The sequence below is a fragment of the Carassius gibelio genome, chromosome A15 (assembly GCF_023724105.1).
Source record: "Carassius gibelio isolate Cgi1373 ecotype wild population from Czech Republic chromosome A15, carGib1.2-hapl.c, whole genome shotgun sequence".
Taxonomy (NCBI): Eukaryota; Metazoa; Chordata; class Actinopteri; order Cypriniformes; family Cyprinidae; genus Carassius; species Carassius gibelio.
Window position 1 is genome coordinate 4,274,598 of NC_068385.1, and position 16,739 is coordinate 4,291,336.

Sequence of the window (16,739 nt, forward strand, 5' to 3'; positions counted from 1 at the left end):
CAGATTGTTGGACTGCACGTAGAAAGTCATTCATTGGTGTAACTGCTCACTGGATCAACCCTGGAAGTCTTGAAAGACATTCCGCCTTTGCACTTGCCTGCAAAAGATTAATGGGCTCTCATACTTTTGAGGTACTGGCCAGTGCCATGAATGATATCCACTCAGAGTATGAAATACGTGACAAGGTTGTTTGCACAACCACAGACAGTGGTTCCAACTTTCTGAAGGCTTTCAGAGTTTTTGGTGTGGAAAACAATGATATCGAGACTGAGGCAAGAAGGTGTGAAAGTGATGACACTGATTCTGAAGGCTGTGGTGAGGGAAGTGATGGTGTGGAATTCCAAGATGCCTCACGAGTCCTGGACCAAGACGATGGCTTCGAATTCCAGCTACCAAAACATCAAAAGTGTGCCTGTCACTTACTTAACCTAGTCTCAAGCGTTGATGCCCAAAAAGCTCTCTCAAATGAACACTACAAGAAACTCTACAGATCTGTCTTTGGCAAATGCCAAGCTTTATGGAATAAAAGCAGCCGATCGGCTCTCGCAGCTGAAGCTGTTGAATCAGAAAGCCGGCTTCAGCTTTTAAGGCCAAACCAAACGCGGTGGAATTCAACTTTTATGGCTGTTGACAGAATTCTTCAAATTTGCAAAGAAGCAGGAGAAGGCGCACTTCGGAATATATGCACCTCTCTTGAGGTTCCAATGTAAGTGTTTTTCCCCTCTATCGATGTAAACAAATGTGGGTTGTTGTTGTTTAATACTCTTTGATTATGCTGATTTCTCCTGTAGGTTTAATCCAGCAGAAATGCTGTTCTTGACAGAGTGGGCCAACACAATGCGTCCAGTTGCAAAAGTACTCGACATCTTGCAAGCGGAAACGAATACACAGCTGGGGTGGCTGCTGCCTAGTGTCCATCAGTTAAGCTTGAAACTTCAGCGACTCCACCATTCTCTCAGGTACTGTGACCCACTTGTGGATGCCCTACAACAAGGAATCCAAACACGATTCAAGCATATGTTTGAAGATCCTGAGATCATAGCAGCTGCCATCCTTCTCCCTAAATTTCGGACCTCTTGGACAAATGATGAAACCATCATAAAACGAGGTAAATGAATGCAAGCAACATACACTTGACAAATTCTAATCTGGGCAACCTTTGAGCCATACCAAAATTATTATTTTATTTATTTATTTTTGCACTTTTTAGGAATGTTATATCCCATCTTTGGCTGTGATCTCAATATGAATATTGATGTAAAGTATTCTTGCAGCAGGTTGTAGTTATCCCTCAGTGTTTCTTGAAACAAAACTCATATGTATCATATGTGGTTTGGAAATGCAGTTAGATTTTATGCTAAAATAAGGGATTTGCATAATTTTAGATGTAGATGACTGCACGTAAATGTAGTTAATGACAAAATCCATAAAATTTGTTCCCAGTCAGAAGCCCCTCAACCAAACTTTTCTTTGTGTCTGCTCACTGTGCTTGTAGGCATGGACTACATCAGAGTGCATCTGGAGCCTTTGGACCACAAGAAGGAATTGGCCAACAGTTCATCTGATGATGAAGATTTTTTCGCTTCTTTGAAACCAACAACACATGAAGCCAGCAAAGAGTTGGATGGATATCTGGCCTGTGTTTCAGACACCAGGGAGTCTCTGCTCACGTTTCCTGCTATTTGCAGCCTCTCTATCAAGACTAATACACCTCTTCCCGCATCGGCTGCCTGTGAGAGGCTTTTCAGCACTGCAGGATTGCTTTTCAGCCCCAAAAGAGCTAGGCTTGACACTAACAATTTTGAGAATCAGCTTCTACTGAAGTTAAATCTGAGGTTTTACAACTTTGAGTAGCGTGTACTGGCATTAGATTGTCTGTCTTATAGTTTGATAATTAAATACAAACAGTTCTAAAGCAGGATAAAACCTTGTATGCATTTCACTTAATGTTTTTTGAGATTAAAAGCTTAAACAAGAATCTTTAGTTTTCTTTCTTGCTTTTACTTTTACTTCTTTAATACTCAAGTACAATTTTAATGGAGTACTTTTTTACTTTTACTCAAGTAAGATTCTAGCCAGATACTTTTACTTTTAATTGAGTAAAATTTTCCCTAAGTACTTGTACTTTCACTTGAGTAAAATTTTTGAGTACTTTTTACACCTCTGATAATATTTCAAACGAACAAATACTGACAACAATAGTGAAACATAATAGTTTCTTTAGTACAAATCTACTTAAAACTGGATGATCATGTTAATGTATAAACTATAGATCAGGTTTTGATTGGCTCATTTAACTGAAAAGTGGTACTATTTTATTCTATTGCTAGAGGTGCATTTTATAAAAGGCCTGGTTCTTTCTCCCCTTAAACGGTCTCTGGTTAAACATAAAATCAGTATAGAGAGTCATAAAAAAGCTCACCAGTTTTTTTTGTCTCATCTTTCAGTTGTTGATTTTTGATCCTCCTTTCGTTTGCTCTCTTTTCCTGTTCTCTCCTCTTCTCCTCCACCTGCTGCAAAGTCTCTCTGTTTATTTCATAATGTCTGCCTCTGTTTCCTTCTACCATCTCCTGTATTTTATTAAGCAGTTCTATGACTTGAGATCCATTGCCCCAGTTTTTAGTATCAAGCTCGTGATATCTGTTCCCACATTTCTCAATGAGCCACTGGAGATTTTCATTCTCAATAAATTGTTGAGTGCTTGTATGATGATCTTCACAGGTGAACAGGACTATAGTGTGCCTCCACACTTCATGACCAAAACATTTCATGTTACCACATAGAATGTCTTTTTCATTTTCTTTAAACGGTGTGTCTACATTTAAGACCAGCAGTAGCACATGAGGTCCTGGAGGACATTTTGTCACACTCAGGATAATTTCCTGTTTGTACAGTTCAGGGTTTTCTTCAAATGGTAAATTTCCCCACCAGCCTGGAGTATCAACCACAGTGATCTTTGTGCCAGCGATTTCACCGTGTCTCTCCACACATTGCAAAGTCTTCAAGTCAAACTCCTTTTTGCCCAGGATTGTGTTTCCTGCTGAACTTTTCTCCTCAAGTTTTGGACCCAAAAGGAGAATCCTCAGCTCTGTAAAGAGAAAATCAAAGCAGAGGTATGCAATTATGTTCTTTAATAAATTAACAGTCTAGATAAAACACCAAGCTGTTTATGGCATTTCTAGAAGGGCTACACAATTAATTGTTAAATAATGCCATTACAATAATAGCTGCCTTGAATAACTAAACATGTTAAATATAACATTCTATTTCGTTTTTCTCCCATTGCTTCAATGGATTCTAGTTTCAGTTTTAGTTGAACTAAAAATGACTCACAGCATAGAGATAATGTGACAAAGGGAGCATCATTTATGAGCTTTTTGTATATAATTTATACAGTTTGTTTTTCATGTTGCTTAGAGGACATTAAGTCTTGATATGCTGATGCATAAAACAGGAATAAACTAAACAGTTCGCAGCTTGTTTTGGATTTGTACTCTATACAAAAATATGGAATCCATAAAGCATTTAAATGTACATTAACCAGCATTATTAATAATATGATAAACATTGAGCAGCTCTTATTTCTAGAGTAAAGTACGTTCAAATATTTATCACACTAACCTGAGGAACTATGTGAACTGCTTGGATCCATAACCCCACTGAAATTCTTCTTCCAAAATTCTTCTTTAATGGGTCAAATATCTGTTTCAGTCCTTTAAAATAACGCACGAACTGTAGTTATACAGTTAATGGCACAAGTAGTTTTTCAGAGATGTTATCGCATTGCCCAAATGCCCAGTATAACTTATTAACAGAGAGCAGCTGAACTTTGTTCCTTCATTGCTGCTGTTTTAATGAGTGATATATTTTACAACGGTCAAAGAACAGTCAGATGTGTTGATTCCAAAAGAACTGATCCATTCTGCAATGAGCCACAATCACATTTACTAAATGAATGAATGAGTAAAGTGTATAGATATATGGTAAACTAAAGGTGCACAATAAAATGATAAAGTGCAAAAATTGTCCTCAATTTAAAGTTGTGCTTGAAACTCATATGTAAAAGCCAGGGCTGTACGTTAACTTTTTTGTTTTTTTTTTCACGTGGGTGCTACAGCGGTTGAAATTTTTATAGCACATGCTAAACAGTTGTAGCACAAGTACAGTAGGCCAATAAAACGTCTGTTAGCATTTCTGAAAACAAACACAAGTAGGAATCCATCACTTAAACAGGCACCGATGTTCCACACAATACACAAAAAATACAAGCTATCACAGACAGCAAGATACTACATATTTCTTCAAAAGCAGATTTTGGAGAAAATTTTATCATCCACTGTAGAAAAGAAATTAACAAGGTTCCCTTTCATAGGTCACTTCGATGCTGCGGTGACGTCACCACGTATGGGAACACCTTCGGTGTGACGAATGTCTGAAGCCCTATACCATCCCGCCAATCCTATTGGCCAAATGGCGCATGGCACCACCCTACGCATGCGCACGCATGATATACCTTGGTGCAGCGCGCCATTTCGCTCAGATTTCGGACTGCTATTATATAGCGATGCCGTTTGACTACCTCTCTAGCCGAACGGATCGCGCCAAACTCCGCCGCGACCTAGTCTCGTCGAAGACGTATCGAGTCATGTCTATTTCGGCAAAATTTATTCTCTTATTACGGTTCTTTACGAGAAGCCTCTCGTTCTTAACCCCCACACTCTAACATTGACTGTCTCGCAGCACAAGCACTTCGAGCGTCACTGAACTGAGCTGTTATTTGAGCGCCCCCTCAGACACTGCACAATTCAGTCTTCAGAGTTTGAGGAACGGCATAGAGACTGGCGAATATGGCCAGTTTATGACGGCTCACACAGCTGCCGCGTTCTCGCTAGCGGCGTGGCCCTATGTTTATCTTGTTGGATTAAATCCTGCCGTGGACACGCTTCAGGATTATACACAACGAAACGCAGCGAGTTTGACGCATGCGCTTTCCTTCTATGTTTGCCAGGGACTGTGCCCTCCACTAGAGAGTGCTGTTGGACTGCTAATGCACATCCAACCCTCTCACTGCAGTCCCCATGCTCTAACATTGACTGTCTCGCAGCAAAGGCACCTCGAGCATCATTGGATTGAGCTATCATTTGAGCGCCCCCTCAGACACTCTGCACTATCCAGCCTTCAGAGTCTGAGGGACGCCACAAGAGGCTGGCAAATATGGCCAGTTTATGACGGCTCACACAGCTGCCGCGTTCTCGCTAGCGGCGTGGCCTAATGTTATCTTGTTGGATTAAATCCTTCCGTGGACACGCTTCAGGATTATACACAACGAAACGCAGCGAGTTTGACGCATGCGCTTTCCTTCTATGTTTGCCAGGGTCTGTGCCCTCCACTAGAGAGTGCTGTTGGACTGCTAATGCACATCCAACCCTCTCACTGCAGTCCCCATGCTCTAACATTGACTGTCTCGCAGCAAAGCCACCTCGAGCATCATTGGATTGAGCTATCATTTGAGCCCCCAACCCCTCAGACACTCTGCACAATCCAGCCTTCAGAGTTGGAGGGACGGCACAAAAGGCTGGCAAAGATGGCCAGTTTATGACTGCTCATACAGCTGCCACGTTCTCGCAATAGCGACGTGGCCCGATTTTTATCTTGGTGAATTAAATCCTGCCATGGATACGCTTCAGGATTATACACAACGAAACGCAGCGAGTTTACGCATGCGCTTTCCTTCATGTTTGCCAGGGACTGTGCCCTCCACTATAGAGGGCTGTTGGACTGCTAATGCACATCCAACCCTCTCACTGCAGTCCCCATGCTCTAACAATGACTGTCTCGCAGCATACAGCGCTTCGAGCAGCATTGGATTGGGCTGTAACGCCAGGCGTAAATAAATAAATAAATAATAATCCCTCAGACACTCTGCGCAATCCAGCTTTCAGATATCGAGGGGCGATTCAAGGGTCTTACAGAGACGACCCGTTTATGACGGCTCGCACAGCCGCCGTTTTAGTTAGCGGCAGAGCCTGATGTTCAATTTGTTGGTCTAATTCCTGCCGTGGACACATTTCAGGATTATGACTGAGACTGCTAGTATTGTTTTGGGTCGCGTGGAATGCTTGCCCGGCATTTCTCAATGGGTGTTACACACAATTGTCACGGATACACCAATTCGTTTTTTAAAGGCCCACCTCTTTTCCGCTGAATTCTTTCCACGGTGGTAAACTGATGGTAATAGCAGTGTTGTGACAGGAGATGTCAACTCTGCTGAGCAAAGGGTCTATAGAAGACGTACACCCCTCTCAGATGGAGGCAGGGTCTGACAGCTGTTGTTTGTAAAAAAAAAAAAAAAAAAAAAAAAAGAGACGGCGGATTGTGATCTCGTACTTCTCAAATGCATGGATGTAGCTCTGGCCCCGTTGCGGCTCCAGGGCGTCCGTCTGTGAACCACTTAGACGATTGGCAGCGGCATTCCCCGTAATTTGTCTGGGGTTACTTCACATGCGCCCTTTTCAGTGGAAAAATGGGTGGAAAGACGAAATATTTCACCCCGTTGTCTTCCGCATCGGACGATTTCGGTGACACAGAGTTGTGTGATGTCGTTAAAACTATGGATGCCAACCGAATTTCTCCTACCGGGGTTCGGCTGGGGATTTGAGCTTTCCCAGAGACCGTCACGACGGATGCGTCTTTGACCGGTTGGGGAGCTGTTTGTCAAGGGCTACCAGCCCATGGAGTGTGGACAGCTGCACAACGCAGTTGGTATATAAACCGGTTGGAATTACTGGCAGTTTTCTGGCTCTCCAGTAATTCGCGAATCTGCTGATCGGCCGTCTTGTGCTGCTCAGATCAGACAACACAGCGTTTGTCTCATACCTGAATCATTAGGAAGGATTACGCTCTCGCCCCCTGTGCAGGCTGGCGAGACATGTTCTTCTTTGGTCTCAGAACAAATTTCTGTCGATCCGAGTTGTTCATGTCCCCGGACGTTTGAACTTCGGAGCGGATATGCTATCCAGACAGGCTCTGGAACAGGGAGAATGGAGATTACACCCCCAGACGGTGAATCTTTTATGGCGGATATTCGGCAAAGCGAAAGTAGATTTATTCGCGTCGAACATGACTACGCATTGCCCGCTATGGTTCTCCCTATGCCCCCCATCGCCCCTGGGCGTGGATGCATTAGCTCACAGCTGGCCCAGGACCAGTCTGTATGCTTTTCCTCCGATTCGTTTGATCCCAGCGGTATTATGCAGAATACGGCGGGACAGAGTGGAACAGCTGCTGCTGGTGGCTCCGCGATGGCATACGCAGCCGTGGTTTGCGGATCTGATCAGTCTGCTAGCGGGCTCTCCGTGGGAGATTCCCCTCAGACAGGATTAATTATCACAAGCACAGGGGCTGATTTGGCACCCGAGGCCAGATCTGTGGAAACTGTGGGCGTGGCCACTGAGCGGAGTGCATTAGTATGTCCCGGTCTTTCTGTTGAAACCACTGAGACTATATTGAATTCTAGAACAGCTTCTACGAGACGCTTATATGCTTTCAAGTGGAGACTGTTTACTGCCTGGTGTGGCAATCGTAATGTGGATCCAGTTTACTGCCCAGTGGCTTCAGTGCTGGAGTTCCTCCAGGATCGTTTTTCGGATGGCGTAACACCAGCCACTTTAAAGGTTTACGTGGCAGCCATTTCAGCTTACCACGAATACATAGGCGGTGCCTCTGTGGGGCGTCATCCACTAGTTTCTCGTTTCATACAAATAAATGGACGATGAGTGATTAATTCTCAGAAAAACACGTCGGACAGGCAAATCACGTGGTCTCACGCATCCAGTCGCTCCGCTTCTGATATGCTCCCGGTGTGAGTTGGCACCGCGTGGAGGATGGAATAAAACCTTGTCGCAGCCATAATGAGCCGCACACGTGTTCAGTGTAAATGATGGGTTACTGTGCGTTCACACCGCCGGCGTCGAGAGCGTCAAAAATCGCTTGCAAAACCTGATGAGTTTCAGCGATGACTCAACTGAAAGCCTCTGATTGGCCATTGCTTTTCCAAACTCAACAGAATCGTGTGTGATTGGTTATAATCCGGAACACTGTAAAAACACCTAAACTTAAATACGTTCCAACATAAAACAAATATTAATTGAATGCCACAAAGAATAGTGACAGAGTGTTTTTTCTGTAACAAAAATAAATTAAAATAGATGTAGCCTACTCCAGCGATCCTCAGAACTTAAGTTTATTTTATTTTTTTTCTCATTCCTGTTCGTTTACAAGTGAGTGACATAATTTTCCTCTTGCCACACATAACTCAATTTGATCTGAAATAAAAATTACATGCGTACAGAAATACATAGGCATAAGTTTACTGTTTACTCCACAGGATAATGACACACGGAGTGTAACAATACCAGCAATAGGCTCACAGAGTTGTATTCACCTTGATTCCCGACGGAGGTGTTGCTTTGAACTTTCTGAAGTGCAGCATGATACAAGGATTTATAAATGTCATCTTACACATTTACATTTACTGCTTTACCTCTGTCAAAATGTAAAAACTAATATTTGCAACTACTGTTATGCTTGTCATTCATAAACAGTTGTTGATATAATGTCAAAATCTTTCCACAATTCATATAAATCTATGCTATTCATATTTTAAAACACTGCTGATTACATAATCTAAATAATTTAAATAACTAAATCTAAATAGTATTTTTGTGTCTGCAGATACTTTTTCAAAAAGACTGTCTCCGTAGAGCTGAAGAGAAGGAATGCTGTATGTAATATTGTTATGTTTTGTCTGTTGCTTCTTCATTTCACCACTAGGTGGTGGTGTTACTTCTATTCCTGAATTTCTTCACATTTGTTAAATTGCTCTCACCTACGTTGAATTACTCCTAATGATGAACCCTATTTCAATGCCTCACTGCCTATTGTTCTTGTTCAGTCCTCATATTGGTCTATGCATTTCTATTTCCTTACTACTGTGTTGTTCTTGGATTGCATTTTTGTTAGCTTTTTGAGAATTGTGGACTCCTGGTTTTATATTTTTGGACTGACGTTTAAAGGAGATTTCTTCTGTTCAGATTACCTTTTTTATATAGCCTCTCAAGGAGAGTTGTTTGAGTTACCCTGTGGCACATCTGAATCATTATCTAAGACTGTTGCCACTATTTGTTCTCCCCATCTGAATTAAGTAAAAGTAAATTGATAAAATATACAGTAAATTGGTATACAGCCATTCTGATTAAGAACTTGAAAAGTCCATCTGTGTCCCAAATTTATCAGAAACACCCCAAAAGAAGGTTTAGACTGACAGCTGTCATTGCAAGACAGTGAGCCACTCAGTTTGTTTGTCCGAGGAAGCAACAGTAACTAAGGGGCTTACCGATAGGTCAATTGGGTTTGCACTAGTATCTAATAAATAAGGGCTAGTATCCAATTTAGAGTAGGTTAGTAACATAAAAATAGGTAACTGCATCATGGCCCTATCTAGATTTACTGTAGACTGCAGGAACACTAAAATAGTCCAAGGTGTGGATCCACCTGTTTGCTATTTTAATAACCTTTCAGCCTATCAAGAAAAAAACACCTGAAATGTGCACGCATGCTTATGATACAGCAGAAGGTTGAAGTTTCCATTTAATCCACCTAATATTAATAATAGACAACTATATGCAATCTCATACACAGGTAATAATATTGTAAATCTTTTATTTAAATGAAGTATTCTGATGTTAAAATGTATTATCTTGTTTAATGAAATTGTATTGGATAAGGATAAAGTCATTCATACAGTTGCAACATTTTTTAAAAGCAGTTATGATTATCATCGGGGAGTAAATTTGTGCAAAACAGAATGTGATATATAGGTGATATAATGTAACCTACTCTTATAATAACACACAAGCCTGACTGGAATGTAGTTAGGCATTTCAATGGTATTTTTTATAAATGTCTGGTTTGAGCATTATTTATATCTTATTTTAGTTAGGTTTTTTAATAGTATACAGACATTATCATATACATATTATCACCTTCCCACTGATAATAACACACACACACACACACTCACACACACACACACACACACACACATATATATATATATATATATATATATATATCTCCAGAGAGAGGATTGCAAGTAGCCTTCATCAACTTCAAAGAAACAAGTTCATATATTTACATTACATTTTCATTTAGTAGACACTTTTATCCAAAGCAAATTACAAATGAATACAATGGAAGCAATCAAAAACAACAAAAAGAGCAATGATATACAGTATAAGTGCTATACAAGTCTCAGCTAGCTTAAACACAGTACACATAGCAAGAGCTTTTAAATACTATAATTAATAAAAAGAAAAAGAATAGAGCAATAGTGTTACGGGTCTTTTTTATAATTGTATAATAAATGAAAATAAAATAGATAGAATACAAAAAGATTAGAAAGGTAGTTAGAGAATTAGAATTACAATAGAGTGCTAGAGTCAGAGGGTCAAATAATGATGGAAGAGATGTGTTTTAAGCTGATTCTTGAAGATGGCTAATGAGCTGCTCGGATTGAGTTGGGCAGGAAACTTTTCATTTCAAGTCCATAAAAGTGACTTTGTGCTTCTTTGGGATGGCACAATCAAGGACGTTCACTTGCAGAACGCAAACTTATAGAGGGCACATAAGTCTGAAGTAATACATTTAGGTAAATGTAATATATCAGTAAAAAAAAAAAAGTAACTATTTATGTACTGTACTGTATGGTGTGCAGATAAAAATGAAACTACAATTCAACTTACAATCTAAACACAATAAAATAAATAGAGTTGTGTTCATAGCCTAATACTGGCCTAATCCTGTTTTTATTTTTTTATTTTGTTCCAGCTCATTCTAGAAACAAAAGAGGGCAATAGAGGTGCAGTAACGAACTGAAAAGATTGTAGCCTCTAACTCTAAAAAAAAAAAAAAAAAAAACTTCAAAAAAATTACAATTTTATTTTTATTATATATAATATTTCTGCCGTATTTTTGGACACACTTAAAAACTGGACGTATATCTTATTCTAAAGCAGGTTCTTCATCAGAATCTGGAATAGAGTTAAGAGACTCCCATCCAGAGGTCATTTGTGAACTGAAGCTGAAATTGAACTTTTCATGTGTTTCTTTTGATGAGACACTCATGGACACATAAGCTGAACTTCCCAAAGAAGGATCGCAGACTTCAGAGACTGCAAAGAAATAAGTTCATATATCAGAAAAACCTTTTTATAAACTATGGTGTGCAGATAAAAGTTAAACTTACCATTTAAAGGGATATCCATACTACGTGCTCTTTTACTGGGAAGAGGATCTGTTCTTTCAACCATCACATTTTCTGTTTCATATTCCTGGTGCTGAATCATTCTTTTCTCTGCTCTTCTCCTCTTCTCTTCCACACATTGTAAAGTCTCTCTGTCAATTTCATAATGTTGTCTTCTGTTTGCTGCCACCATCTCCTCAATCTTCTCCAGGAGTTCTGCGACCTGAGATCCATCACTCCAGTTTTTAGTGTTGAGAACATGATACCTGTTCCCACATTTCTCAATGAGCCACTGGAGAGCGTCACCTTCACTTGCAATGAATAACTCTATGGGAGTTTCTCCTAGTTTTTCTCCTACAGTGAACAGAACCAATATGTGATTCCAGACTCTATCGCCGAGAGGCTCCATGATTTTCAGTAGTGCACTTTTCTCTTCCTCTGCAAAGGAACAGTCAACACTCTGGACTACAATAAAAGCATGTGTTCCAGTGGAGCTTTCGGTTACACTTCTCAAAATGTTTAGTTTGGCATCCTCAAGTCTTTTTTCAGTAAGGTAATCTTTCTCAAATCCTGGTGTATGAACTACAGTGAGCTTCCTTCCTGCAACCTCCCCATTTTCTTTGAGATTCTCTTCTGACCTTTTTCTGCTGAATGCCTTTCTACCCAGAATTGTGTTTCCTGTTGAACTCTTGACCCAACAACCTGATCCAAGCAACACCAGCCTCATTTGAGAAAGTTTAGAATCTCCTTATAAAAGAGAATAGAACAAGAACATTACTTAATGAAATTATAGTGCAACTATTTAAAGCACCATTAAACCACAATTTCATGATTTACTCACCTGACTTTGAATGTCTAAATTCATTTACTTTTTGCACTTCATCTTGCATTTGTTTTACTATTTTCTCTACTTTCATCCTTCTGTCTTTCACATTCTTTACATGCTGATTATCAATCCTAAAATTGCGTGCTCTGTTTCCTTCAACCATCTCTTCTATCTTTTCAAACAGCTCTGTCACTTGATTGCCATCATCTGTGTTTCTGTTGTTGAAGACATGATACCTGTTCCCGCATTTGTCTATTATCCACTGAAGAGCTTCTCCTTCACTCTCAATGAACAGCTCAATGCTTGTGTCTCGCAACCAGTCACCAAAGGTAAAGAGAACAATCATGTGGTCCCAGACATTGAGACCAAGAAGAGCAACATGTTCCTCTACTGCCTTTCTGTAAACTTCAGTCAAAAGAAACGTCCACTCTTATGACAAGCAGAAAGGCATGTGGTCCTGGAGGACAGTGAGACGAACACAACACAATCTCATCTTTGTAGAGTCTAGGGGTGTATTTTGAAGAGTAATTTCTTCTTCGGCCTGGAGTTTCAACCACAGTGATGTGTCTTCCTGCAACATCTCCTTCTTGTACTGCAGATGTCAATGATCTTTTGGAATCAAATGCAGATTTTCCCAGGATGGTGTTTCCTGCTGAACTCTTCCCAGATCCATAATAACCCAGCAACACCATCCTCAGCTCTGAGAGACCTTTATTTATGATAACCAAATGTATGCTCTATTATGGTACAGTACAGCATGTCAACAGTTTACATCATTTACATCAACCATCATGTTGACAACAGAGGTCTATATAAATAAGTAATAAGCAAGTAAATATTTAGTTCTTATATCTGCGTGAAAGAGGAAATGCATAAAACTCTAAAAGTCTTTGTCAAGATTACATTCTAGTAACATATTTCAAATCAGGAAAGAAATCTGATGACAGTGGTCAAATTCATTTCTTTAGCTCAAATCACATTTTTTTTTTTTTTAACCATTTCTGGTAAAACACAATAATAAAAAAAACAGAGTTAGAAAAAAGAGCTCACCACTTGTTCTGGTCTTGTCTTTCAGCTGCTGAATCTTCATTCTTCTTTCAGTTGCTTTCTTGTTCTGTTCTCTCCTCTTCTCCTCCACCTGCTGCAAAATCTCTCTGTTTATTTCATAATGTCTGCCTCTGTTTCCTTCCACCATCTTCTGTATTTTCTTAAGCAGTTCTGTTACTTGAGATCCATCGCCCCAGTTTTTAGTATTGAGCTCATGATATCTTTTCCCACATTTCTCTATCAGCCACTGTACTTCACTTTCATCCTCAATAAACTGTTGAGTGGTTATACTTCCTGGTTGATCTCCACAGGTGAACAGCACTATTGTATACCTCCATACTTCCTCGCCAAAGCATTTAATATTTTCACATAGGATGTCTTTTTCGTTTTCTTTAAACGGTGTGTCTATATTTAAGACCAGCAGCAGCACATGAGGTCCTGGAGGACATTTTGTCACACTCAAGATGATTTCCTGTTTGCACAGTTCAGGGTTTTCTTCAAAGGGTAAATTTCCCCACCAGCCTGGAGTATCAACCACAGTGATCTTTGTGCCAGCTCTTTCACTGCATGCTTCCGCACAATGCATTCTTCCTCAAGTCAAATTCCCTTTTACTCAGGATAGTGTTTCCTGCTGAGATTTTACCAACATTTTTTTGACCCAAAAGAATGATCCGCAGCTCTGTTAGAGAACCAGGAAAGAAGAAGCCTATGTGTTTTATAAACAACAAGCTGAATAATTTCCCTCACAAATCTTAACAATGTGAAAATATCTGTATGCTAATATTAGGTAGATTTGTATGATAATAGATTTATATTAACAACCGTTAGAACAAAAGTGAGTTTGTTGTTGTTGTCCATCAAAGTAATTGATGCAGAATTGTCGGTTCCACTTTATTTTACAGTACGTGTACTAACATGTACTTATAGTGTACTTACAGTGTATTTATCTAAGAAAGTTCTGGTAACACAAGGTAACCACATGGGGTAGGGTTAGATTTAGGGGTAGGTTTAGGGTTAGTACCTAGTTATTACATGGTTATTGTAATTACTATAATATGTACATAGTATGTACATGAGGAACAGGACTGTAAAATAAAGTGCTACCGAATTGTCCTAATTTGAAAATGAAAGTAAAATGGGCACGAGCATTTTTAGTTAGGGAGGGAAATAGGAAAGACTCCAATACACACAACCCCCACCCTACCCCACTGTGATACCGGTGGGCTATTACCGGTGTTGTGACATGTCGATTAGCCAGTAGAAAAATTTCATCACCGTCACAACACTACTTCTAAACATAACCTACTAGTGGTTGTTAGTAGTTATAGTCCGGAAGCAGAGAGGAAACGTTTAGGCAATGTTAGTACGCACAAAGTCTACCGCTGGTATATGATGTCCTGGCAATTTAATGCACTCAACTACACTGCCTTCATGTCGTGTATTACCCTTATTGGTAACACTTTCTTATAAAGCCTGTATGTATAATACATTATAAGGGTATCTGAAGGCATTATAATGAATGCATAATGCATTATAAAAAAAATAAAATAAATGTATATGTTAGATCAATTCATGAATAATCATAACAACAATTATAATACATCATAATACTTATGTCTTTGTGTTTAAAAGTTTAAGATTATGATTATTTATAACACACAAGACAATGAGCACCATATTAAATATACTTCATTTACAGTATAATTGACTGTATCATATCTTGACATTGTTTATTTAAGATCTGCACAGTATCTTACTACAGCTTGTGAGTGGTTAGATGTTAAGTGTTATTTGAGTGTTTCCTGTGGAGGTAATGTTAATTTATCGATGTGAGCTTAATTCATTAAAATGCAATGTTTTATATGGTTACATTTTATTTTGATGGTCCCCTTAATCAATCGACTATAAGCAACTTTGCAACTACATGCCAACTAACTCTCATTCGAGTATAAGTACGCTCAAGAATGGCAGAATCTAGCACAACAGAATAAGTTGATGTACTTGCAAAGACACTTACATTCAGTTTATCTGTATCCGTTGACCATCAAAATAAAATGTTAGCATATATTTACACTAGCAGACATACTAATAATCTAATGACTGCTAGATGATATAGTTGCAGAGTTACTTATCAACAGCTGTCTAAAGGGTACCATCAAAAGAATAACTGATATTACAATAAAAAAAATACAAAAAATTCAAAGCAAATGTGTCGTATTACACACTCATCTGATCTATTACCTGATCTTATGGCTTTTTGAAAGAAATGTTATTATCATCATCATCATTATTATTATTACTACTACTACTACTACTTATAAGTGGTCTTTGGCCACTTTAAGTAGCATAAGAAAAATGGCAAGATATGATACTTATAATACATTATGACTATGATAAATATGATCCTTTGTAAAGGTAGATGCAACGTGTTCATTGTGTTAAAAATCATACTCTTAAAAGCTATAAGCAAAAATAAGTAAATATTATAATATATTATAACTGTTCTTATGAATACTTAGGGGAGTACAACATATTATAAGATTTATGCATTATTCATTCATTATAATGCTTTATAATGCATTTGTAGCCTAATGGTTAGAGTGTTGGACTTGCAGTCCAAGGGTTGCAAGTTCGAGCCTCGGGCTGGCAGGAATTGTAGGTGGGGGGAGTGAATGTACAGCACTCTCTCCACCTTCAATACCACAATGCCCTTGAGCAAGGCACAGAACCCCCAACTGCTCCCTGGGCGCCGCACCATAAATGTCTGTCCACTGTGTGTGTTCACAGTGTGTGTGTGTTCACAGTATGTGTGTGTTCACTGCTGTGTGTGTGTGTGTGCACTTTGGATGGGTTAAAAGCAGAGCACAAATTCTCAGTATGGGTCACCATACTTGGCTGTATGTCACATCACTTTAAGGATACCCTTAAAATGTATTATAAATATGGGCTTCATAGAAAGTGTTAACTTTGTCTCTCTTTTACAGGCTATTAGATTTGATCATGTGAAACTGATTGTTGAACAGCGGTTATGGGTTGCTAATTTCGAGTTGAAATCTAATGTAATGTAATACTGAAGTGGATTATTTATAAGATGAATTATTAATTTAATCAATAAAACAGCTCGAAAATTAACATTTGACATACCTCCAAATGAACTGAGATTCATCATGACTACCAGCTTCGGATCCAAAACTGCTCTTTAACTCTTCTTGACAGCCCTTTGATATAAAGCACAACTGCAGTTGTGTGCATGCCATGGTTTTGAACAAGTTTGAATATTTCACAGACATCGCCTTTCTCCGTAGGCTAAAGAAGTTGTTTACAAAGGCACAGAAACCGAAAGCTAGTTGCTCAGTTAGCTAGCAAATTTTCTTAATCAGTATTCCTATTTACAGTCGTGTTAATGAGAAAACAGGGTACCTGATTTATCAACGGTAATCAACAAAAGCATTTTTTTTATACTGTTAATATTGTCATGTAACGTGATGTGTCAAATAGAGAGTAAAACCAGTCATACCAGTCTAGAGACGTCGTGTCAGAAGTGAAAGTGAAAGTGCTTTGTGT

At 39.1% G+C, this 16,739-nt stretch overlaps 1 protein-coding gene across 1 annotated transcript in view; it reads right to left on the reverse strand.

Annotated features, from left to right (window-relative positions):
- The window catches only part of LOC128028832 (uncharacterized), a 45,182-nt gene extending 28,443 nt beyond the window's left edge, over positions 1-16,739 (reverse strand). Inside the window, 10 exon segments of the mRNA XM_052616162.1 lie at positions 2,511-3,088; positions 3,622-3,684; positions 11,067-11,231; positions 11,306-12,049; positions 12,144-12,540; positions 12,542-12,837; positions 13,179-13,762; positions 13,764-13,854; positions 16,320-16,393; positions 16,693-16,739. Coding sequence (XP_052472122.1) covers positions 2,511-3,088; positions 3,622-3,684; positions 11,067-11,231; positions 11,306-12,049; positions 12,144-12,540; positions 12,542-12,837; positions 13,179-13,762; positions 13,764-13,854; positions 16,320-16,344 — 2,943 coding nt within the window. The 5' untranslated portion in view covers positions 16,345-16,393; positions 16,693-16,739.